The following is a 25,209-nucleotide window of genomic DNA, read 5'->3' as shown; positions in this document are numbered from 1 at the left end:
CATCTTTGTGATGGAGTGATGGTTAATTAGCATATTCCCTCTTTATTAGATAGGATTTTTATACGGGGAGAGAGAGAGAAATATCTATTGGAGGCTGTCTCCTACAATGTCTGTCCCTCCCACCCCCAGGATCAAGCCAGCAACCTTTCGGTGCATGGGACAACCAACTGAGCCACACCAGCAATGGTGGAAAACTTAGGATTTTATTTTTTTTTCGTTAATCCTCACCCAAGGATATTTTTTTTCATTTATTTTTAGAGCGAGTGGAAAGGCGGGGGAGAGACAGAAACATCTATGTGAGAGAGACACTTCGATTGGTTGCCTCCCACATGTACCCTGACCAGGGCCAGGAATCAAGCTGCAACCGGTATATGCCCTTGACTGCAATTGATCCCAGGACCCTTCAGTCCACAGGCTGACCCTCTATCCACTGAGCCAAACTGGCTAGGGCAGAAAATTCAGTATTTTTAAGGGATCAGTTCTACCAAAGGGATCTATAGGTTCAAAGAAATTCTAATAAAAATCCCATCAGGCTCAGTGTAAAAATTGACAGCCTAAATGTAAAATTTATGTGGAAACCTGAGGACCTAAAATAAAATAGCCAAAGCACTTTTGACTAAAAAGAAATTTGGAGGACTCTGCTGCCTTACTTCAAGACTTGGTATAGCTACACTAATCAAAACAGTGTAGTTTTGACATAAAGATAGAAGTATGTATCATTGGAACAAAGTATAAATAAATCCACACATAATGGTCACTTGATTTTTAACAAAAGTACATAGGTAATTAAATAGGGAAGTGATAGTTTTTTTCAACAAAATAATGCCAGAACACCAGAATACACATGTGGACAAAAATGAACCTTGACCTTTACCTTCACCATACACAAAAGATAACACCAAATGTGTCATCATGGATCTAATATAAAACTTAAATTTTCTAAAACAAAACATTGGAGAATATGTTTGCCACCTTAGAATAAGCAAAAATGGCCCTACATCACAAAAAAACACTGTATAAAGAAGCAATTAATACATTAAAAATGACTGCTTGTCAAGACACTGTTAATAAAAAAAAAGGTATGCCACAGATTGAGAGAAAATTTGCAATAAATGTATTTACAAAGGACTTATATCCTAAATTCATAAAGAACTCTTGTAACTCAATAGTAAAAAGACAAACATCCTGATTGTTGTTTTTTTTTGTTTTTGTTTTTTTTAAAGTATATTTTATTGATATTTTTTTTTTACAGAGAGGAAGGGAGAGGAATAGAGAGCTAGAAACATCGATCAGCTGCCTCCTGCACACCTCCCATTGGGGATGTGCCCACAACCAAGGTACATGCCCTTGACCGGAATCGAACCAGGGACCCCTCAGTCCGTAGGCCAACGCTCTATCCACTGAGCCAAACCGGTTTCGGCTCCTGATTGTTTTTTAATGGGCAAAATATTTGAATAGAAACTTTTACCAAAGACTCTTTTAATGTCAAATAAGCACATAAAAGATACTCAACAGAATTAACCTTCGGGGCAGTGCAAATTAAAACCCCAGTGGGAAACACTACACATCCACTGAAGTCACTAAAATGAAAAGACCACCAATACCAAGCTCTGATGTCTCTATGGGGCAAGTAGAACTCATACATTGTTGGTAGAAATGTAAAGTAATCTAGCCACTTTCAGAAACAGTTTGTATCTTATAAGATTATATAAATACACATTGACTATACAACCCAGCAGTCCCATTCATAGGTATTTACCTAAGACAAGTGAAAACACATATACATACAAAGACTTAACCTTCAATGTTTATTGAAACATTATTCATAACGAGAGGCCCAGTGCATGGATTCATGCACCAGTGGGGTCCCTCGGCCTGGCCTGCAGGGATCAGGCTGAAATTGGCCCCATGCCCGGATTTGTCCAGGGCGTGTCCAGCCCGTGTCCAGCCTGACGCTCCCATTCCCAATCAGGGACAATTGGGGCCGGCCGGCCGGGGAGGGACTGTGGGTGGTTGGCTAGCTGGGGAGAGACTGTGGGAGGGCTCCAGGGTTTGTCCAACCCGTCTTGCCCAGTCCTGATCGGCCGGACCCCAGCAGCAAGCTAATCTACTGGTTGGAGCACCTGCCCCCCGGTGGTCAGTGCATGTCACAATAACTGGTTGAATGGTCAGACACTTAGCATATTAGTCCTTTATTATATGGGATAGCCAAAACCTGAAAATAACCCAAATTTTCTCACCTGGTGACTAGATAAGCAATGTTTGCTTTACCCATTCAATGGAATACTAAGTAATAAAAAGAAACAAACTTACTGGTATACACAACAACATGGATGAACCTCAAAAACATAATAGAAAATCTAGACACAAGGGACCATGTGTTGTATGATTCTGTTTATATGAAATTCCAGAAAAGTCAAAGCTGTAGTGATAGAAAACACATCAATGGTTTTTAAGGAGTAAATGTGGAAGGAAGAGAATTCACTGCAAAGGGCCATGATTGAACTTGTTAGATGGGAAATGTTCTATATCATGATTATGGTGTGGTTACAGTACTGTGTACTCTTTAAAAATGTACCTAATTTTAAACAAGGAATTAGTGGATTTTATGTGTAAATTGTACTTCATTAAGGCTGATTTAAAAATGGATAATAAGTCTGGCTGGTGTAGCTTAGTGATTGAGTGTCAACCCATGAACCAAGAAGTTGCTGATTCTATTCCTGGTCAGGTCACATGCCCAGGTTGCAGGCTTGATCCCCAATAGGGGGCATGCAGGAGGCAGCCTATTGATGATGTTTCCTTCTCATTGATGATTCTATCTATCCCTCTCCCTCTCTTAAAAAATCAATAAAGACATTAAAAACTTGAAAAAAGATATAAGCATACCCTTCACAAAGGAAGATATATATATGAATGGCCTATCAGCAGTTGGGCGACCTTAGCATATTACGCTTTGATTGATTGAACCGACAGCCAGACACTTAGCATATTAGGCTTTTATTATATAGGATTGCACTTTGGTAAAGTGGTTCTAAAAATCAAAATTTAGAAAAATCTGAATGATCTGGGAAAAAAGTCAATATATGCCAAAATATTAAATATATATTCATCTTTTCACCTAACACTTGTACTTTTGGAAAATTTTTCCTAAAATGATTAAAGGACTCAAAGTATATATGTAGCCCAGCCAATGTGGACCAGTGGTTGAGCATCCACCCATGAACCAAGAGTTCACTTCTCAGTCAGTGCACAAACTTGGTTGTGGGCTAGATCCCCAGTGTGGTGTGTGCAAGAGGCAGCCAATCAATGATTCTCTGCCTGCAACCTGGGCATGTGACCTGACAAGGAATAGAACTAACAACGTCTTGGTTCATGGATTAACACTCAATCACTGAGCCACACCAGCCGGGCTTTTTTCCCCATTTTTGAAGTACAATTTACACATAAAATCCACTAATTCCTTGTTTAAAATTAGGTACATTTTTAAAGAATACACAGTACTGTAACCACACCATAATCATGATATAGAACATTTCCCATCTAACAAGTTCAGTCATGGCCCTTTGCAGTGAATTCTCTTCCTTCCACATTTACTCCTTAAAAACCATTGATGTGTTTTCTATCACTACAGCTTTGACTTTTCTGGACTGCAAGAGGACGCAGGCTGGGCTGAGGCGCCCCCGCCCCCCAGTGCACGAAATTTTGTGCACCAGGGCCTCTAGTGCCATATATATTGATTTCAGAGAGGGAGAGGGAGATAGAAATATCAGTGATGAGAGAGAATCATTGATCGGCTGCATCCTATATGCCCCACACTGTGGACAGATCCCACAACCCGGGCATGTGCCCTAACTGGGAACCGAGCCGTGACCTAGTTTATAGGTCGACGCTCAACCACAGCCACGCTGGCTGGGCTGTTCTGTTTCTTGATCTGGGGTGCTGGTTACTTGGGTGTATTCAGTTTGTGCAAGTTCATTGAGCTGTACAATTAACATTTGTGCACTTTATGAGGGTTTTATTTCAATTAAAAAGTTAAATAGCCCTGGCCAGTTTGGCTCAGTGGATAAAGCCACGGCCTGCAGACTGAAAGGACCTGGGTTTGATTCCAATTAAGGGCACATATCTCAATTGCAGGCTCCATCCCTGGCCCCAGTCGGGGTTTATGCAGGAGGCAACCAATCTATGTGTCTCTCTCACATCTATGTTTCTCTCCATCCATCTCTCAAGATCAATGAAAACATATCCTTAGGTGAGGATTAAAAGAAAAAAAAAAGAATCTGAATGAAAAAAAAATGGCCTTCATTAAAAAACAAAACAAAGTAATAATAATTTGCCCCAGACCGGAGATTAAACCCACAACCTAGGTATGTGCCTGACTGGAATTGAACCCGTGACCCTTCAGTGTCTAGGACGATGCTCCAACCAATTGAGCCACAGTGGCCAGGGCTTAGATTATCTTTTTAATGTTAGTTTTTATAACATTTTAAATAAATACTTCAAATGAAATTATATCATGTATTGCACTTTAAGTAATTTGAGCTCATTTTAGTAGTTGTCAAGTCCTTTGTTCATAGGAATGGGAAAGCCACAGGAACCAAAATAAGTCCCGTGTCTCTCAGGTGTGACTTTTGGTTTGCTCTCCATCAGGGGAACTTAATGCCCAAATTCTCTTAAGAAAACCTTGCAAGGAAATTGTCAGTTTATCAACTGAAATTAACTGCAAGTTCCACTCTTGCATATGCTGTTATATTAATTAATATTGGAAAGGTGTGACATGCTGTGTTACCCTTATTCATCTTTACTAGTCAATGATGAATCTTCTCGAGATGCTGAAGTCACTGCCAGGGAGCACATGGGTTCCAGCAGCTCCCTCCAGGCCCGTGAAGAGAAGCAAGAGCCCGTTGTGGTAAGGCCCTATCCACAGGTGCAGATGCTGTCTACACACCACGCTGTTGCATCGGGCACCCCTGTCACTGTGACAGCCCCACCAGCACATCTGACGCCTGCAGTGCCACTCTCATTTTCAGAGGGACTTATGAAGGTAATGCAGAGGTTTAAAATTTCACGTTGAACCACAGCTAAAGATTGGCTGTAATATTGCTGACAGTTTTCACAAAGTTTTAGGCTGTATCCTAGTATCATAGTTTGTTTTGACCTATCAGTTCAGCTCTTCTCTGGAACTCTGAGTTCTGTTCTGCAGTGTCTAGTCTTATGCGGCTGAGCAGTTGGCATCATAGGAACTTTTCCAGTACTCATTTGACATTGATTTTATTCAAGTTATAGACATGCTAAATCATTGATTTTTGATCAATGATTCTCTTGGAGTGGCACTCTTTTTTTTTTTTTTAATTGATTTCAGAAAGGGAGAGGGAGAGATAGAAACATCAATGATGAGAGAGAATCATTGATTGGCTGCCTCTTGCATGCCCCCACTGGGGATCGAGCCACAACCCAGGCATGTGCCCTTGACCGGATTCGAACCTGGGACCCTTCAGTCCTCAGGCCGATGCTCTATCCACTGAGCCAAATTGGCTACGGCTGGAGTGGCACTCTTCTCCAAGGTTTGGTTTGGTTTTAATCCTCACACAAGGATATGGTTACTGATCTTTTTTAGAGAGGGAGAAAGAGAAAAAACCATGTGAGAGGGAACATCAATTGGTTGCCTTCCATACATGCCCTGAGTGGGGATTAAACCCACAACCTAGTTACATGCTCCAACGGAGAATTGAAGCCACACCCTTTCAGTGTATGGGAGGACACTCCAGCCAACTGAGCTACCTGGCCAGGGCCAAGGTTTTATTTTTCCTGTGTGTGGGTATTTTGTTTGTTTGTTAAGATATATTTTTATTGATGTCAGAGAGGGAGAGAAACATCAATCATGAGAGAGAATCATTGATCAGTTGCCTTCTGCACGCCCCACACTGAGGATCGAGCCCACAACTCGGGCATGTGCCCTTGATCAGAATCAAACACAGGAGCCCTCAGTTCGTAGGCTGATGCTCTACCAGCTAGGGCCCAAGGTTTTCTTTTAATAGCTTGCTAATTTGGGGATATATGAGAATATTGCCTTGTATATTACCTTGTAGTCATGTTTCAGTTACTGTGAGTTTTGTTTACTTCTGCTCACTCTTGGGGGAGGCAGCATTGTATAGGAGAATGTGGGCTGTAAGCCATACAGATGTGGACTTTATGCCCCATTCCAGTTGTTGCTCTTTGTGTGGCTTTGAGCAAATGACAGACTTGTTTTGCATGTTTGTCATCTGTGCAATTGAAATGCTAATACTCCAATGGAAAAGCTATGATGATGAGAGAGGAAACATATAAGGCTTCTGGCATCTTTCCTGGCACTCTCCAGGGTTGACTTGTGTACCTTTAACTTTAGAACGAAATACATTACTAATAAAATGTTATGGATGTTTCGTGTACTTTTTGGTTTGCAGCCACCCCCGAAGCCCACGATGCCTAGCCGTCCCATCGCTCCTGCTCCACCTTCTACCTTGTCACTTCCCCCCAAGGTTCCAGGGCAGGTTACAGTTACCATGGAGAGCAGCATCCCTCAAGCTTCAGCCATTCCTGTGGCAACAATCAGTGGACAACAGGTTTTTCCCTCTTAATCTACTAATTTTCAAACTGAGATGCCAAACTATAGATCATTATTTATTGAATGTCAGCAGTGTATTAGGCACTGCACTAAGTAAAAAATTAAACAGGCATTCATATCTGCAAGAGGAAGATGGTAGATTTGAGAGAGAAGTAGCTACAGTGAATAAAACCCATATGCACAGTGGTCTGTCATTTAGCCAGTAGACACTGAGATCTGCTATGTGTGAGGCACTACCTTCCCTAAGATACAGATCTAGATAAGACAGTCCATGTCCTTGCGCTCAGAGTCCAGTTGTGCTTGGTTATAATTCAAAATTTGGGTGGGTTGAGAACTCGCACAGCAGTAGTGCTTTTCTAGGTTTTGCTCTGAGGACAACAAGTGTATCTCTCTTGAGTGACTGGCGGGTTCTCTCAAGCAGCTCACCAATCATGAACAGTTATTTATTTTTAAGTCTTATGGGGGTTTTTGGTGTGTGTGTGTGTTTGGTTTTTTTAAATCCTCACCCAAGGGTATTTTTCCATTGATTTTTAGAGAGAGGGAAAGACAGAGAGAAATACTGATGTGAGAGAAACACATCGATTTGTTGCCTCCTGCATGCACCCTGACCAGAGCCTGGGCCAGGGAGAAGCCTGCAACCAAGGTACATGCCCTTGACTGGAATCGAATCTGGAACCCTTTGGTCTGCAGGCAGACACTAGATCCACTGAACCACCCCGGCTAGGGCTTGAAGTCTTGTGTTTTAACTTAAAATTTTTTTTTGAAAATGTAATCCTTCTGCATAATATATACAATATTTGATTTACTTAAATATTTTAAATTACCAATGGAAAAAAAACTAAATCTCAAAACTTTCCCTTTAAGTTTTCAAGAAAAAAAAATTGGTATTCCAAAAACACGCATTGTGTGTTACTTTTGTCCCATTGCTGAGTACTCTCAGAAGTTGAGGAAGGGGTGTTTAGGGGTAAGCTGAAGAACCGGTATGGGAGTACTTGCTGGATGCTAACTGACATTTACTTAGAAACAGAGCATAAAGAATGGATGACTGCAGTGGCATGCGAAGGAAATGGTGAGAATAGGGAAAAATAAGCTTTTGGCCGAGACAGAAAACAAGCCTGAAAGACTAATATTGAAGATGAGAGTGCCAAGAAGTGGCCAGTCCATTGTGGCATCTGTCCCAGGGTCTAGCTAGTGGGTGTGTTCTCACAGTCACTCACCATGCCTGCCCCACAGGCCCCCATGCAGTGTGCTGTGGGGAAGAGCTCAATGTCCTTTCCCTGGGCAATGTGCTCTGTGAAAGGAGCAGCCTGGTCCACATTTGGAGATAGCTGACTTCCTAGAAGCAACGTCTAAGCAATAGGTGCAACGACTAAGGTAGAGAACATTGCATCCTGTCTGTTGCAGGGCCATCCCAGTAACCTGCATCACATCATGACCACCAATGTGCAGATGTCCATTATCCGCAGCAGTACACCTGGGCCCCCTCTACACATTGGAGCTTCTCATTTACCTCGAGGTAAAGTCTCTACATTTTGTTCAAATTCTCAAAATGCAATATACATTTGGTAGAAGGTATGGTTACACAAAATATATCCGGAATCAGTTTATTCACATTACAAGACAGCAGAAATAAACGCAGTACATGTTTTTAGCATCGTGTAGTATGTGCATATTATAGATACAACAAGTATGTGTATGTGTGTGTAAACTTAAAGCAATTTAGATTTTTAATGTCTAAAAATTGTCTCTTTAAAGAACTTCTCAAGGCTATGATAGCCTAAACATGGTCTTATCCTATCTAATAAAAGAGTAATATGCAAATTGACCACACCTCCGCTACACCCACAAGCCACGCACACCAGCCAATCAGGAGGGAATATGCAAATAAACCCAACCAAGAAGGTTGCAGCCACAGAGAGCAGGAGGGAGGCTTGGGTTTCCCTGGCAATGAAGGAAGCCAAGCTTTCCACCTGCCCTTGCCGGCCCAGGCCTCCACTCAATGCTACAAAGTTTCAATTATAGAAGATACATAAATCCCAACAGAAATGGCGGCAGCCACGGAGCTGGAAAGAGCAGGAGGATAGGGTTGCCCCTGGCGATGGAGGAAGCCAAGCTTCTGCAGCCCTGGCCTCCACTTAAGGCTACAAAGTTTCAATTATAGAAGATACATAAATCCCAACAGAAATGGCTGCTGCCACAGAGCCAGAAGGCTTGGCTCCACTCTAGACTACAAAGTTTCAATTACAGAAGATAATCCCAGATCCCAGGGCCTCCACTTGGGTTGCCAGAGGGCATGGCCGGCCTGCAAACCACCACAGGCCCCTCGCCCAGGCCACCCCACGCCCCAAGGGAACCCACACCCTGATCCGGGACACCCTTTAGGGCAAACCAGCTGGCCCCACCCATGCACCAGGCCTCTATCCTATCTAATAAAAGAGTAATATGCAGATTGACCATCATTCCAACACACAAGATGGCTGCCCCCATGTGGTCAAAGATCCTGCCCCCATGTGGACCCAAGATGGCCAGCAGGGGAGGGCAGTTGGGAGGGACCAGGCCTGCAAGGGAGGACAGTTGTGGGCAATCAGGCCAGCAGGGGAGGGCAGTTAGGGTTGACCCGGCCGGCAGAGGAGAGAAGTGGGGGTGACTGGGTCTGCAGGGAAGGGCAGTTGGGGGGGGACCCAGGCCTGGAGGAGAGAGCAGTTGGGGGGTACCAGGCCTGCAGGGGAGGGCAGTTAGGGGTGACCAGGCCTTCAGGGGAAGGCAGTTAGGGGCAAACAGGCTGGCAGGGGAGCAGTTAGGCATCAATCAGGCTGTCAGGGGAGTGGTTAGGGGGTGATCAGGCTGGCAGGCAGAAGCTGTTAGGGCCAATCAGGAAGGCAAGCAGGTGAGCAGTTGGGAGCCAGCAAGTCCTGGATTGTGAGAGGGCAGTCAGACATCCCTCGAGGGGTCCCAGATTGGAGAGGGTGCAGGCTGGGCTGAGGGACACCCCCCCCATGCACGAATTTCATGCACCAGGCCTCTAGTTTTTAATAAGTTGCAAATACAAATACTGATGAGTTGCAAATACTAATTCCTATATGTTTAAAGTTTTAACCAAAATTTTTTACTCCCATAGCAGTAAGATGAATATATTTTTTCAATTAAGTTCAAATCAGTTATGAGTTACTAAATTTAAATGAGTTTTCTCAACTACCTGGTCAAAAATGTTACCTTCTAATGGAGCGTATAAAATCATTGCTTGCAAAATGAGGTTAACAAATACAAAATCAGGTTGACTCTGTCTTAACGTAACTTAGTGGGTCACAGAGTGAGGCTCACATATGGCAAGGCATCTTTGTAAGATCGAAATTTTTCATGAACATACTAAGTCATCGTCTGCCTTGTCACAGTGTTGGCATTTGCACTGATGGTGCAAAGGCAGTGGTGGATCCAGTGAACTCTCCCTGTCTGTCTGGTGGTTAGACTGTTGGAGCGTTGGCCTGCATCAGCAGTGGCACTAAACCAGGCTACTCACTGCTTCATTGCTACATACTTGCAGCTAAAAAAATAACAAAAAAGCAGCCAATTTCACTTAAGAATGTGTTTCAAGAAGCAATACAGAGCAGTAAACTTGTTAAATCTCAGCCCTTGAGTGCACATTTTCTTAATTTTCTATGTGATGATATAGGAAGAATTTCCAATGAATACTGACATTGAGTTTTATGAATTCTGATTATATTCCCAAGGAATGTAATGAGAACTATTTAAATTTTGAGTCTACTAATGAAAAAAATGTTTTCCAGGTGCAGCAGCTGCTGCTGTGATGTCTAGTTCTAAAGTAACCACAGTCCTGAGGCCGACTTCCCAGTTGCCAAATGCTGCAGCAGCTCCACCAGCAGTCCAGCACATTATTCACCAGCCAATCCAGGTACGTGTAGGGTGTGGGGAGTCAACCAGGAAGTGTGAATACCTACTCTTGAGTCATTCATTCTGTTAGGCAGTGAGAGTCCTTTGACCTCAAGTGAAGGGAAGGTTGAATTGTATACAATGCCTGATCTTCTGTAAGAATTTAGAAGAGGTAGTAAAGAAAATTGGCTTTTTTTTTTAATCCTTACCCCAGGATGTTTTTATTGATTTTAGAGAAAGGAAGGGAGAAAGAGAGAAAGACAAACATCAGTGTGAGAGAAACATCCATCAGTTGCCTCCGTATGTGCCTGACCAGGATCAAACCTGAAACCTTTGGGTGCACGGGACGACACTCCCATCAGCTGAGCCACACTGGCCAGGGCAAGGCTTTCTGTTAGGATGAGGGTGGTAACGAGGATTCAAAGAAGTGAAGAGGAAGTGAGGGGCAATGCAATGAGCAGTGACAAGGAAGACAGTGATTGTTACATAAAATGTTTATTAGTAAAGGCTAGTTAGAGCTGAGCGGCTCTAATTTGGATAGGGGTTTATGAACCCCTAAATGTTTTATGCACATATGTATACTTTTTGAGGAAGACAGTCTATGTATGCTTTTCAGCTTCTTTTCAAGGAAATTTGCAGTCTCAATACTACTGAAGTATAATGTACGATTAAGTGATATTGTCGTGTCTCAAAACAGAACTCTTAAGATATGGAATGTAAACTTGATTTTGTACGCTGCAGAGAGCTACTTAAGTTTTTTGAATAATGTATGGTCAGACAAGTTACAGGGGTCCTCAAACTTTTTTTTTAAAATATATTTTATTGATTTTTTACAGAGAGGAATAGAGAGTTAGAAACATCGATGAGAGAGAGACATCGATCAGCTGCCTCCTGCACGCCCCCTACTGGGGATGTGCCCGCAACCCAGGTACATGCCCTTGACCGGAATCGAACCTGGGACCCTTCAGTCCGCAGGCCGACGCTCTATCCACTGAGCCAAACCGGTTAGGGCGGTCCTCAAACTTTTTAAACAGGGGGCCAGTTCACTGTCCCTCAGACCGTTGGAGGGCCGGACTATAGTTAAAAAAAAAACAAAAAAACTATGAACAAATTCCTATGTGCACTGCAGGCCCGGGACTAGTCGGCTGCTAAGCAGGACAGGCAGCGGCACCCGTCAGGCCGGATAAATGTCCTCGGTGGTCCGCATGTGGCCTGCGGGCCGTAGTTTGAGGACCCCTGGACAAGTATCTGTGAAAGATTAACATAGCTGAATTACATGTAGGAGGGGGAAATTCACATGCTTTTGGGGACCAGATTGGTAATATGTATCAAAACAGGTTTAAAACAGTAAGGAAAAGTGCTACTTAGGACACTGGGCAGTACATGTCCAGCCGAGAGCTTTCTAATTAAAAAGAATAAAAGACCTTGCTGGCTAACAAAACACTTAGAAACTGTTTAGGTCACCCAGGAGGATATGTGGATCTAAGGGAGGATTGGAGAAGGAGGGAACCAAGCAAGGAGGACAGGGAAGCAGCTCTCATGTCAGACAGCAAGCTGTAACCATAGGCACATAGGGAAGAGGTTGGAAGGTGAAGCACAGCAATCAAGAATTGGCAGGGTTTGCCTGGCTGGTGCTGCTCAGGGGTTGAGCATTGACCCATGAACCAGGAGGTCATGGTTCGATTCCTGATAGGGCACGTGCCTGGGTTGCAGGTTCGATCCCCAGGAGGGGTCATGCAGGAGGCAGTGGATCAATAATTCTCTCTCATCATGATGTTTCTCTCTCTCTCTCTCCTTCTCCCTTCCTCTCTCTGAAATCAATAAAAAATATTGTGATTAAAAAAAAAAAAGTGGGCTGAGTTTGCAGATTTAAGTATATGTAACAAGGTCAAAAAAGAGGACCCACTGAGAGGAGCTCAGATGAATGGAAGAATTGACAGTGGACAAGCAGGGGAAGCCCGTGTGGAACTCAGTTGTCAAGTGAAGGTCTTACAGACACATGTAGCGGTAAGGGAAGTGTGTCCGTGTGAACGCCTCCAGAGAGCATTTGGGCACTGAATCTTTTGCCAGCAAGAATGCCACCACTGTATGTTTGCCTTTAGTACGCTAACGTGGATGCCCTGAGGGCCAGCCGCTCTGTGCAGGGACTGAGGAGGCCCTCTGCGGACAGCACTGGTTTGCATGGTAGTGTAAAATGTCTGCACCAGGGCCACCAGCAGACATGTGGGAAATCTGGATCTGAAAGGTTTGGTCCAATTTGTACTGACACTGATAGTAGGACAGAATTTTTAATCCAGTTGTTCTTAGAAAGAAGGGACTTAGTTTTATCCAACCAAAATTGGATTTCTTTTTTATAATTCTGACTCTTGGATAACAACGTAACCAAAAAGAGAATTCCTTAATAAGAATGGTACATAAACATACTTACTTGAAGGCCCAAGTTTCAAATTATACTTTTAGTGTTTGGCTTACTATATGTTATTTTGATTTTTGTTTTAAGTGAAATATTTTTTTCTCTACCTTGGTAGTCTCGTCCACCTGTGACGACTTCTAATACCATCCCTCCTGCTGTGGTAGCAACTGTCTCAGCCACCAGAGCTCAGTCTCCAGTCATTACTACAACAGCAGCACATGCTACTGATTCAGCACTTAGGTATGTTTGGGGGTTTGCTGATCAAGCCATTCTTCCTTCTTCTCTCCCTTTTTCCTTTCTGTCCTTAATGCCTTTTCTAACTCAATAAATACTTATTGAGTCCTTTTTAAAATAAGCTATTTGGTGTTCTAATTACCGAGGATAAAACAAATTCCTGCCTCAGAGTTTCTGTTTTTAGGGTCTGGAGACACAATAAATATGTGTGTGTGTGTGTGTGTGTGTGTGTGTGTGTGTGTGTGTATTTCTTTAGATGATGAAAAATGTTTTTGGGGAAAATTAGGTAGGGTTAATGACATTTGGAGTGACAGGAGCTTAGTTTTCCATAACGTAACCAGGGAGGGCTTTGTTGATAAGAATACATTTGAGCAAATGTGATAACCATATGGCTGTCGGGCTAAGAGCATTCTACAGTGGGGCCCTGAGACAGGATATGTTTGCCCATAAAAGGAGCAGCAGGAGATTATTTTAGGAGTTTACAGGGTTCCCCAATCATGTCAGATATTATGGCCCACACTACGATTTGGACTTTGCTGGACTTCAGTGGAGAGCCTTAGTGGAGTTTGAGCAGGGCAGTGCCATGATCTGAAGTTTTAGGATCAGCCTGGTTGCTGGATAGAGTAGGCTTTAGAGGGGCAAAGTTGGAAACAGAGGAATGGTTTAGAAGGGCATGGCAGAAATCCAGGAGAGATCATTGTTGGGGGTAAAACGACATGGTTTAGATTCTGAATAGAATTTTTTAAGATAGTCAAGAGGATTTTGGAGGAATTGCATAGAGAACTATGGAAGAAAGAAAAGAGTTAGGATTATGCCAGCACTAGTTGGGCTGTGCAGCTAGGAGGATGGAGTTGCATTAACTTCAGATGGAGAACAGTGTGGGGATAAGTCTTGGGGAGGAAGTCCAGACTTTGGTTCTGGGTATTTTAAGGTTGTTCTGACTTCTGAGCATCCAAGTGGAGATATTGAGATAGGATAATATACGAGTTTGGAGCCAGGGAGGAGTTCTGAAGTAGAAAATTTAGGACGACAGTATAGTTTGTCAAGAGGTTTATGAGGGAAAAATGGCTCCCAGTTGAGAGAGCTGTAGGGGAAGAAGTGTTCACAGGAGAAGCAAGATTCATTAGGGCAGGAAGGTAAGGGTATATTCAGAGATGAGGTGGAAGATACATGGGATTTTACTAAAGATGAATTGTAAGTCCAGAGAATACAATGGGAGGGTGGAAATGTATTTGGGGCAGGCAGTGGGATTTGAGTCTTGCTAGGAGCACACAGAGTTCTGGTGGTCTTTCTTGATTTGTCACTGTGTGTGGATGCCAGCGAAAACCTTTGGCAGTAGAAACAAAGTGATTCACTAAAGGAAAGAAGGAGTAGTAGGTATGAGGAATAGAGCTGTCAAAAACTAGAGGTTCTCACTAAAACTCCATGACCAGGTGGAGGCAGGAGAGACTAGAACAGCGAGGAGTCTGGGACTCTGCCTGAATTTCCTTCTTGCCGGACCAAGTACATTGAAAGGAAACAAAGACAAGAAAGAAGGTTGTACTTAGAATACTGGGTTTCTCGGGGACTATCCAATGGCTATGGTTAACAGGTGGTTGAAGAGAGAATGGATTTGGAAGTCATTGACCTACAATTAAATGTGTGAGGTATCTGAGTCTATTCAGGAGAAATCAATCCTAATATATAAAAACCCTGGGTCCGTGCCCTGACCGGTTTGGCTCAGTGGATAGAGCGTCGGCCTGTGGACTGAAGGGTCCCATGTTCGATTCCGGTCAAGGGCATGTACCTTGGTTGCGGGCACATCCCCAGTAGAGGGTGTGCAGGAGGCAGCTGATCGATGTTTCTCTCGCATCGATGTTTCTAACTCTTTCTCCTTCTCCCTTCCTCTCTGTAAAAAATCAATAAAATATATTTTTTAAAAAATAAATAAAATAAAATATATTAAAAAACAAACAAACCTGGGTTCGTAATGACCAGTAATGACCACAGGATCAACCGGACGCCAGGCTAGGGCGCTGAGGGAGCTGGAGCTGTGGGCCCCTGGCCGCCCGTGGCGGTGGCTGGGAGGAGGGAACTGTGGGCCCAAATGACCAAAGAACCGGTCCAGCTCTCACGGTGTGGCAGGGCGGGCCTGCGGAGGCTGAGGAGCGTCACAGGGCAGGGGCGGTGAGCATGGAGTTTCGAGGGGCTGCTGAGGCAGAAGAACATCGTGCAGCGTGGGCAGCAGAGCCCGAGGAGCCTCATGGGGCGGGGACTGTTAGCGTGGAGGTTCATGGGGCAGGGGCCACGGAGGTGGAGGAGTGACGCTGGGCAGTGGACATGGCCCTGATTGCAGCTAGGCCTAGGGAACCCGAACAATTTAATTGAGTGCACGGCTATTAGTAGAGTAATAAGGGCCTAGAACCAAATGGAAGAAAATAACATTTAAATGCAGAATATAGTGCCTAGAACTCAGCTTTAACTATTAGCTCTATCATTTACTAGCTGTGTGACAACAGGCAAGCTTCTCAGCTTCCCTCATTTTTAGTCCTCTCTTCAATAAAATGAGAACACATTACTTCGTTGGTAATTGAATATATTGCCTGAGGTACAAAGAGACACAACTACCCAACATAAAATAGACTGTGTGTAGTCATTTTAACTTTATATTACCTTTAAAAAGTTAATAGATTAGGTGGTATGTTGAAACTCAAAGGTATAAATATGTACATAATGAAAACTAGGGCTAGAGTGGGGTTTTTTCCCCCCCGTGTTATTGGAGCATCTATTTTTTTCTAGTATATTAAGTTTTTAATAAAAAATGGACATTGAATTTTGTGAGATTGCTTCAGCATTCATTCATACAACAAATATTTATTGTGTACCAGTCAGTGCTCTAGACACTAGAAATACATTAGTGAATTAAACAAAAACCCTAATGATCAGATGATTTTTCTACTTATATAAATGTGATAAATTTCTAGTATCTAACTCCCTTTGAATTCTGGAGATAGAAAATTTAAGCAGACCATTTTCCATAGACGAAATAGAATAAAATTTTGAAGTACTATCTCCCAGAAAAGCACCAGGACCAGATTATTTCACTGAATTCTACCAATCTCCCAAAGAGCAGATAAACCAATGATGATTAAACTGATTCAAGAGAGAAAAAGAAGGAAAGTTAAAATAAAAATTTAGGTGGTAGGTGGCTGTTAAATGTTTCAATCCTTTCTATCAGTATTTGATTATTTTGTTGTTTTTCATTACTTGGTGGAATGAAATTCTCTTACTTTCTTCGAGAAGGGCTTATTAGGCATGGGACAGAGTGGGGAATCTCAGAGGGAAGGCTTGCGGGGGCGGGGAGGTAGTCAACCAAAGACCTTGTTTGCATATAGGCATGACAATGGGCCTGTGAGGGCCTGGGGCAGGCAAGAGGGGGCCAGTGGGGGGAAAAAGGGGGCTATCTACTTAATAAAAGATGCTAATTGACCGTACTTTTGCGATACCCACCAGCCAATCAGGAGTGAGTATGCAAATTAACCCAACAAAGATGGGTTAATTTGCATATGCAGGAGCGGCCGGGGACGGGGCGGGATGCTTGCGTTGTTGCCATGGTGACGACACAGGCGTTCCGCACCACCCCAGCTGCTCAGGGCCTCTTTGGCAGCGTGGGAAGGCAGAAAGGCGGCTCCGGGCTGGAGCAGAAAGGCTGCTCCAGCCACAGCGAAGACGGTGTCAGCAGCCAGGGCAACAAAGGCCCATTCTTGCACGAATATTAATTCGTGCATCGGGCCACTAGTATATAATACTTCCAACAATAATTATTATTATTATTATTATTATTATTATTATTTTTAAAAGAACGGTTTATAGGATCCTGTGGAGTTGGGCAGGAACAGCCACAGTTAATTTGTAGCAGGTTGGGGTTCCTGTCCCATCCTTCCTGGGGGGCAAAAGCTGGTTCCAGATTGACCTTTGGTGTGTGAAATTTTTCTTCAACATCTGCGAGGGGGGCCTCACCTGAATTCTAAGCTCAGAGAGAGAAACATCTGACCAGGGATGGAACCTGCAGCCTAGGTCAGCCTCTCCCTGGAGGACCCACAGCCAGGGCATGTGCATCCTGTTGGCAACTGCAGATCATGTTGCGACACCCCCAACCACAGCGTCACACCAACATCACTTCCACAGCATCACACTCAAGGGGTAGACTCAGTGGGCACCAGAGCCTTGCTGAAGTGAGTCCTCGGTGGTCATTCGCGGTAGCCAGTTCTTGCACTGGATTGACCTGGGAGTCAGTCCCTCTCATTGATGTGTCAACAGCAATCAAGGCTCAATACAACGGGAGGGTGTATACAACCCACCTCAGCAGCATTAAAAAAAACAAAACAGGAATGAAGGATAATATACTAACTGAAATAAAAAATTACAGGAAATCAACAGTAGAGTAGATGAAGCTGAGAATCAAATTTCGTTCTCTGATTTGGAATATAAGGAAGCCAAAAACACCCAATCAGGACAGCAAAAAGAAAAAAGAACCCAATAAAATAAGGATAGTGTAAGGAGCCTCTGGAACAACTTCAAGTGTACCAGTATTTGCAGCATAGGGGTGCAGGAAGGAGAAGAGAGAGAGCAAGACATTTAAACCTTTGAGGCCTTGGAGAGGGCTGCACCTTGGAGCTGCCCGTTCCCTGCCATGGTGAATCCCACCATGTTTTGGAAATCACTGTGGATGGTGACCCTTGGGCCAGTTCATCTTCAAGCTGTTTGCAGATAAAAGTTCCAAAGACAGCAGAAACCTTGTTCTCTGAGCACTGGGGAGAAAGGATTTGGTTATAAAGGTTCCTGCTTTCTCAGAATTATTCTAGGATTTATATGTCAGGCTGGTGATTTCACACACCATAATGGCACAGGCTGCAAGTCCATCTATGAGGAGAAATTATTTTTGAATATATTTTTATTGATTTCAGAGAGAATGGGAGAGGAAGAGGGAGAGAGAGAAACATCATTGATGAGACAGAATCATTGATTGGCTGCCTCCTGCATGCCCCTCAAACTGGGGATTGAGCCTGCAACCCGGGCATATGCCCTGACGGAATCAGATGTGATTTTTCTGGTTCATAGGTCAATGCTCAACCCACTGAGCCAAGTTGGCTGGACTATGGGGAAAAATTTGATGATAAGAATGTCTTCCATCCACAGCGGAGAAGGCAAGCCTTGAGGCTTCTCTGCTCCGGCCGCAGTGGAGAAGCCAAGCCTCTTCAGTCTTCAGTCCTCAGTCATCTTCAGTCTTCAGTTGTCTTCAGTCTTTGCTTTATGCCTGCATATGCAAATTAACCCACCATCTTTGTTGGGTTAATTTGCATACTCCTGATTAGTTGGTGGGTGTCACGGAGGTATGGTCAATTTGCATATTTCTCTTTTATTAGGGTATATATATATATATATATATATATATATATATATATATTGATTTCAGAGAGGAAGGGAGAGAGAGAGAGCATATGGGTCCTGGCATCTTGTCCCTGGCAAATGCTGGACCCAATATAAATGGCTCCCCGTTTTTCATCTGCACTATGAAGCTTCAGTGGCTGTATGGCAAGCGTGTAGCCAGATGAAAGACAGCATGGAGTTCATGGTAGCCATGAAATGCTTTAGGTCCAGGAATGGCAACACAAGCAAGAATAAAGAATATCACCTTTTTTTCTTTTCCAACATGGCAGCTGGCTGGACTGGAGTGAGGGTAAGAATGTGAGTGAGAGGGTGAGTGTGGAGATTTGTATGGGTGTCAGTCTGATCGCACAGCTGGAGGCTCAGGGGTGGGCAGTTCAGGCTCTCCTGTCCCAGGAGCCATTGCTACTATCACAGCCACTCCCTGAGCAGGGCTCGGGCTCGGAGACTGCACCATCTTGAAGATTTTACAAGGTCTTCCTCCCGAGGAGTGGCCTCACCACCACCCTGACTGAACCCACATGCAGCCAACCCCCCCCTGACCCGAGATCCTGCACGCCCACTGAGGATGCAGCCTGGACCCCATCTAACCACAACAGATACTGCCTGAACCGAGGTGCGCGCAGTAGACAACCGCAGGACCTCACGCACCTGGCATCCACCCACCCTGACCCCACATGTCCAACTGGGACCCAGCCTTTGCGACTATTGCACAAGCACCACTGATCAGGCAGGACTCTTGCCCCTGCTGTGGACTTGCCAGTGCCACTGCAACTGTGCTGCCAACACTACTGTGCTGCCACCGCTGCCCTAGAGTCCAGCTGCTTGCTCCACCATCAGGGCTTGGAAGCAGGAACTGTGCTGAAGGGCAGGATGCAGCCTCCCCTGCCCTGGACCTATTGGAACTGAGGGCCTGAGGATCCTGAAGAGGCTGAAGGTCTGTTGGTGAGACAGGAGGGCCTGGGACTGAGAGACAAAGCCCAGATGGCACTGACTGTGGAGATTGCAGAGTGGGTGCAGGATGGAAGCCTGGGCTGACGTCCCTGGATAGAGGAGCGCTAGCACCTAGCACCCGCTAGCATGCAGTCTGGGAAGCTCTTCCTGATCAGTGGCAGGGGATCTCACAGTATAGCTTAAGGCCAGCCTCCAAGGGAGGGGTCTGAAGGACACATCCAACATTGAATATGGGGGACCCTTTATTTCTTGGAGGAAATAGTACTATTGAGTAGAATAGGACCAGGAAGGAGGATCAGCCCTGCCCACTTGGAATGCAGGAGAGGTGTCCTCTTTCCCACCTGCAGAGCAGCTGCTTCTGACCCAACCTGCTGCAACCTCAGCTCGGGGAAGAGCCCAAGGCTGGACCACCTGCAGGTGGCTCGAGGAAGTGCCAGCAAACCAGGAAGAGCTGAGGCATTGGAAGAAGAGGCCCTCCCAAACCGTACCCCCCCACACACACCCCATTCCAACCATTCCAACCAAGACCAGGATATCCCCTCAGAGCCCAACTCTGGGGGAAGGTAGAACAGGTCAGAAACAGGTACAATCAGGTTGTGAGACTTGAGGCAGACCAAGCCTCTGGCCTAAGGATGCCTGGACCGCTTGACTACTAGGGGCTTCAGCCTATTGGGCCTGAACCCATGCGCACCCCAGGGTCAGAAAGGGACAATGACTCACATTGTCTTGCACCAGAGAAGCTACCAAGAGGCCCAGGATAGACACACCAGGGGACCACAGTCAGCAACATCAGAGCAAAATCCAGGGAGCTCCACAAATAGTGAGCACAAAGGTTTGTGAGTGTGTGTGGTTTTGGTTTGGGTGTGTGTGTGAGTGGCTTGTTTTTGTTTTGTTTTTTGTTGTTTGTTTTTCCCCTTTTTGTTTTCTTTATTGTTCAGATTATTACAATTGTTCCTCTTTTTCCCCCCATAGCTCCCCTCCAACTAGTTCCCACCCCACCCTCTGCCCTTACCCCTCCCCCCCACTGTCCTCATCCATAGGTGTACGATTTTTGTCCAGTCTCTTCCCTCACCCCGCACCCCTTTCCCCCCAAGAATTGTCAGTCCACTTCCTTTCTATGCCTCTGATTCTATTATATTCACCAGTTTATTCTGTTCATTAGATTTTTTATTCACTTGATTTTTAGATCCACTTGTTGATAGATATGTATTTGTTGTTCATAATCTTTATCTTTGCCTTTTTCTTCTTCTTCCTCTTTTTAAAGAATACCTTTCAGCATTTCATATAATACTGGTTTGGCCATGATCAGTGGTTGGCAAACTCATTAATCAACAGAGCCAAATATCAACAGTTTAATGATTGAAATTTCTTTTGAGAGCCAAATATTTTAAACTTGAACTTTTTCTAACACCACTTCAAAATATACTTGCTCAGGCCATGGTATTTTGTGGAAGAGCCATACTCAAGGGGCCAAAGAGCTGCATGTGGCTCGCGAGCCTCAGTTTGCCGACCACTGGGCGGTGATGAACTCCTTTAGCTTTTTCTTATCTGTGAAGCTCTTTATCTTCCCTTCAATTCTGAAGGATAGCTTTGCTGGGTAGAGTAATCTTGGTTGTAGGTTCTTGCTATTCATCACTTTGAATATTTCTTGCCACTCCTGTCTGGCCTGCATAGTTTCTGTTGAGAAATAAGCTGACAATCGTATAGGTGCTCCCTTGTAGATAACTGTTTTTCTCTTGCTGCTTTTAATATTCTCTCTTTGTCTTTTGCTCTTGGCATTTTAATTATGATGTGTCTTGGTGTGGTCCTCTTTGGATTCCTCTTGTTTGGGGTTCTCTGCACTTTCTGGACTTGTAAGTCTATTTCTTTCACCAGGTGAGGGAAGTTTTCTGTCACTATTTCTTCAAATAGGTTTTCAGTATCTTGCTCTCTCTCTTCTTCTGGTGCCCCATAATTCGGATGTTGGTACGCTTGAAGTTGTCCCAGAGGCTCCTTACACTATCTTCATATTTTTGGATTCTTTTTGCTTTTTGCTTTTCTGGTTGGGTGTTTTTTGCTTCTTTGTATTTCAAATCTTTGACTTGATTCTTGCAATCCTCTAGTCTGTTGTTGAATCTATGTATATTATTTTTTATTTCAATCAGTGTATGCTTAATTTCTAGTTGGTCCTTTTTCATATCCTCGAGGGTCTCGCTAAATTTATCGACCTTTTCTAGAAAATTCTTGAGTAACCTTATAATCTTGGTTTTGAACTCTATATCCAGTAGTTTGCTTTCATTCATTTCTTTCATTTGTGACCTGTTTCTTTGTCTCTAAATTTTGGCTGCTTCCCTGAGTTGATAGAGTGGCTTTGTGTGCTAGGTGTCCTATCGGGCCCAGTGGCTAAGCCTCCCCAGTTACCTGAGGTGGACACTCTTGGTGCACCCCTTTTTGGGCTGTGTGCACTGTCTTGTAGTTAAGCCTTGATTGTTGTTGGTATCACTGGGAGGAATTGACCTCCAGGCCAATTGTCTGTGAGGATCAGCTGTGTCTACGCTGGGAGAACTTCTGTGCTGGAGACACCCTTATGAGACAAGACTTGCAAAAGCCTCTGTGCTCAGCTTGGACGGGGCGGAGTCTCAGGGAGGAGCAAACAGCAATGGCTTCCCGTCAGCCCTTCCCTAAGAGGCCCCTGGGTCTCAGTGTCCCTTGGTAATCGCTGCAAGCACCTCTGAGAGAAAGCCGCCCTCGAGTTTTTCCTCTGCCAGACAGTCCAGTTTCTCCCCGAATGAGTCTGGGTCCCCAGAGTCTTGCCCGGAACTGGAGTTCAGTGCAGTCGGGAGCTTTTGTCTCCCTCCCGCTTGAGAAAGCCAGCCGCGTACTCAGTTGCCAGTCCTCTCTGCGCGTGTGCCTCTGTACCTCTGCCTTCTTCTGCAGCTCCTGTGAGTCTCAGTGTGCTTTTCTCTTTCCTTCTAATTGTAGAATTTCCACTCAGCCAGCCTTTCTGTGGTTCTGGATGATGTCTGTTTTGTCTTTTGTACTTTTGAAATTGTTGTGCGAGGCAGCAGTTTGGGTGTATACTTATAACACCATCTTGGTTTCTCCTCCCCTTTTTGTTTTTACATATCTCTAGTTTTTCCCTTCCCTTTCATGCTATTCTCTTTTTTTAATTCTTTATTGTTAAAAGTATTACATAAGTCTCCCTTTTCCCCCCATTGACCTCTCCCCACCGGTCCCTACCCCCCAGCACATGCCCTCCTTCCTCCCCTCTACCCCTTGCCTTTGTCCATTGGTTATGCTCATATGCATACATACAAGTTCTTTGGTTGATCTCTTATACCCTCACCCACCGCCTTCCCTCATAGGTTGGACAGTCTGTTTGGTGCTTCATTGACTCTGGTTCTGTTATTGCTCATCAGTTTATGTTGTTCATTATATTCTAATGAGTGAGATTATGTGATATTTATCTTTCTCTGACTGGCTTATTTTGCGTAGTGTAATGCTCTCCAGTTCCATCCAGGCTTTTGCAAATTGTAAGAATTCCTTCTTTTTTATAGCAGCATAGTAGTCCATTGTGTAGATGTACCACAGTTTTCTAATCCACTCATCTGCTGATGGGCACTTAGGCTGTTTCCAAATCTTAGCTATTGTAAATTGTGCTGCTATAAACATAGGGTGCACCTTTCTGATTGGTGTTTCTATTTTCTTGGGATATATTCCTAGAAGTGGTATTACTGGGTCAAATGGGAGTTGCATTTTTAGTTTTTTGAGGAAACACCATACTGTACTCCACAGTGGCTGCACCAGTTTGCATTCCCACCAGCAGTGTAAGAGGGTTCCTTTTTCTCCGCATCCTCTCCAGCACTTGTCGTTTGTTGATGGCAGCTATTCTGACAGGTGTGAGGTAGTATCTCATTGTTGTTTTGATTTCATCCCTCAGATGATTAGTGACTTTGAGCATGTTTTCATGTGTCTCTTGGCTTTCTATATGTCCTCTTTGGAAAAGTGTCCCTTTAAGTCCTTTGCTCATTTTTTGATTGGATTGTTTATCTTCCTTTTTTTAAGTTGCATGAGTTCCCTGTAAATTTTGGAGATTAAACCCTTATCAGAGATAACATTGGCAAGTATGTTCTCCCATGCAGTGGGCTTTCTTGTTGTTTTGTTGATGGTTTCTTTTGCTGTGAAGAAGCTTTTTATTTTGATGTAGTCCCATTTGTTTATTTTCTCCTTAGTTTTCATTGTCCTGGGAACTGTATTAGTAAAGATATTGCTATGACAAATGTCTGCTATTTTGCTGCCCATGGCTTCTAAGATTTTTATGGTTTCCTGTCTTACGTTTAAGTTCTTTATCCAGTTTGAGTTTATTTTTGTGAATGGTGTAAGTGGGTGTTCCGATTTCATTTTTTTGCTTGTATCTGTCCAATTTTCCCAACACCATTTATTGAAGAGACTGTCTTGACTCCATTGTATGCTCTTGCCTCCTTTGTCAAATATTAATTGAGCATAATGGCTTGGGTCAATTTCTGGGTTCTTTGTTCTGTTCCATTGGTCTATATGTCTGTTCTTGTGCCAGTATCAGGCAGTTTTGAGAACAGTGGCTTTATAGTATAGCTTGATATCTGGTATTGTGATCCCTCCAACTTTGTCCTCCTTTCCCAGGATTGCTGTGGCTATTCGGAGTCTATTTTTATTCCAGATCAATTTTTGGAGAATTTGTTATAAGTCTTTGAAGTATGCTGTTATTTTAATGGGGGTTGCATCGAATCTATAGATTGCTTTGGGTAGTTTGAATCTATAGATTGCTTTGGGTAGTATGAACATTTTAATGATGTTGATTCTGCCAATCCATGAACATGGTATATTCTTCTATTTGTTTATGTTTTACTCTATCTCTTTTCATCGTCCTGTAATTTTCTGAGTACAGGTCCTTTACCTCCTTGGTTAAAGTTATTCCTAGTTATCTTAATTTTTTTGTTGCAATGGTAAATGGGACTTTTTTTTTGTTTGTTTGTTTTTGTTTCTCTTTCTGTGAATTCATTATTGGTGTATAAAAAAAGCCATAGATTTCTGGGTGTTAATTTTGTATCCTGCTACATTGCTGAATTCATTTAATAGTTTTTTGATGGAGTCTATAGAGTTTTCTATGTACAATATCATATTATCTGCGAATAATGACAATTTTACTTCTTTTCCAGTTTGGATGCCCTTTATTTCTTCTTCTTGTCTGATTGCTATGGCTAGCACTTCAGTACTATGTTGAACAAGGGTGGTGAAAGTGCACACCTCTGTCTTGTTCCTATTCTTAGGGAAAATGGTTTTAGTTTTTGGCCATTGAGTATGATGTTGGCTGTAGGTTTGTCATATAAGGCTTTTATTATGTTGAGGTATGAACCCTCTATTCCCATTTTGCTGAGAGTTTTTATCAGGAAAGGGTGTTGAATTTTGTCTAATGCATTTTCTGCATCAATTGATATGATTATGTATTTTTCATCTCTCAGTTTGTTTATGTGATGTATCACATTTATTGTTTTGCAGGTATTGTACCAGCCTTGCATCCCTGGAATGAATCCCACTGGTCATGGTGTATGATCTTTTTAATATAATGCTGGATCCCATTTGCTAGAATTTATTGAGGATTTTAGCATCTATTTTCATCTGGGATATTGGCCTGTAATTCTCTTTTTTTGTGGAGTCTTTATCTGGTTTTGGGATT

At 43.6% G+C, this 25,209-nt stretch overlaps 1 protein-coding gene across 2 annotated transcripts in view; it reads left to right on the top strand.

Annotated features, from left to right (window-relative positions):
• Nucleotides 1-25,209, top strand: part of SAP130 (Sin3A associated protein 130) — a 107,786-nt gene that overhangs the window by 8,380 nt on the left and 74,197 nt on the right. For both annotated transcript variants that reach the window (XM_080670468.1, XM_080670469.1), the window contains exons 3-7: nt 4,806-5,041; nt 6,441-6,599; nt 8,006-8,117; nt 10,387-10,511; nt 13,018-13,142. In XM_080670468.1, the coding sequence (XP_080526594.1) occupies nt 4,806-5,041; nt 6,441-6,599; nt 8,006-8,117; nt 10,387-10,511; nt 13,018-13,142 (757 nt within the window). The remainder of the gene's footprint in view (nt 1-4,805; nt 5,042-6,440; nt 6,600-8,005; nt 8,118-10,386; nt 10,512-13,017; nt 13,143-25,209) is intronic.

The sequence above is a fragment of the Plecotus auritus genome (genome assembly GCF_963455305.1).
Source record: "Plecotus auritus genome assembly, chromosome: 5".
Lineage (NCBI taxonomy): Eukaryota > Metazoa > Chordata > Mammalia > Chiroptera > Vespertilionidae > Plecotus > Plecotus auritus.
The sequence above is the reverse complement of the archived record's forward strand: the minus strand, read 5'-3'. Positions and strand labels throughout refer to the sequence as shown.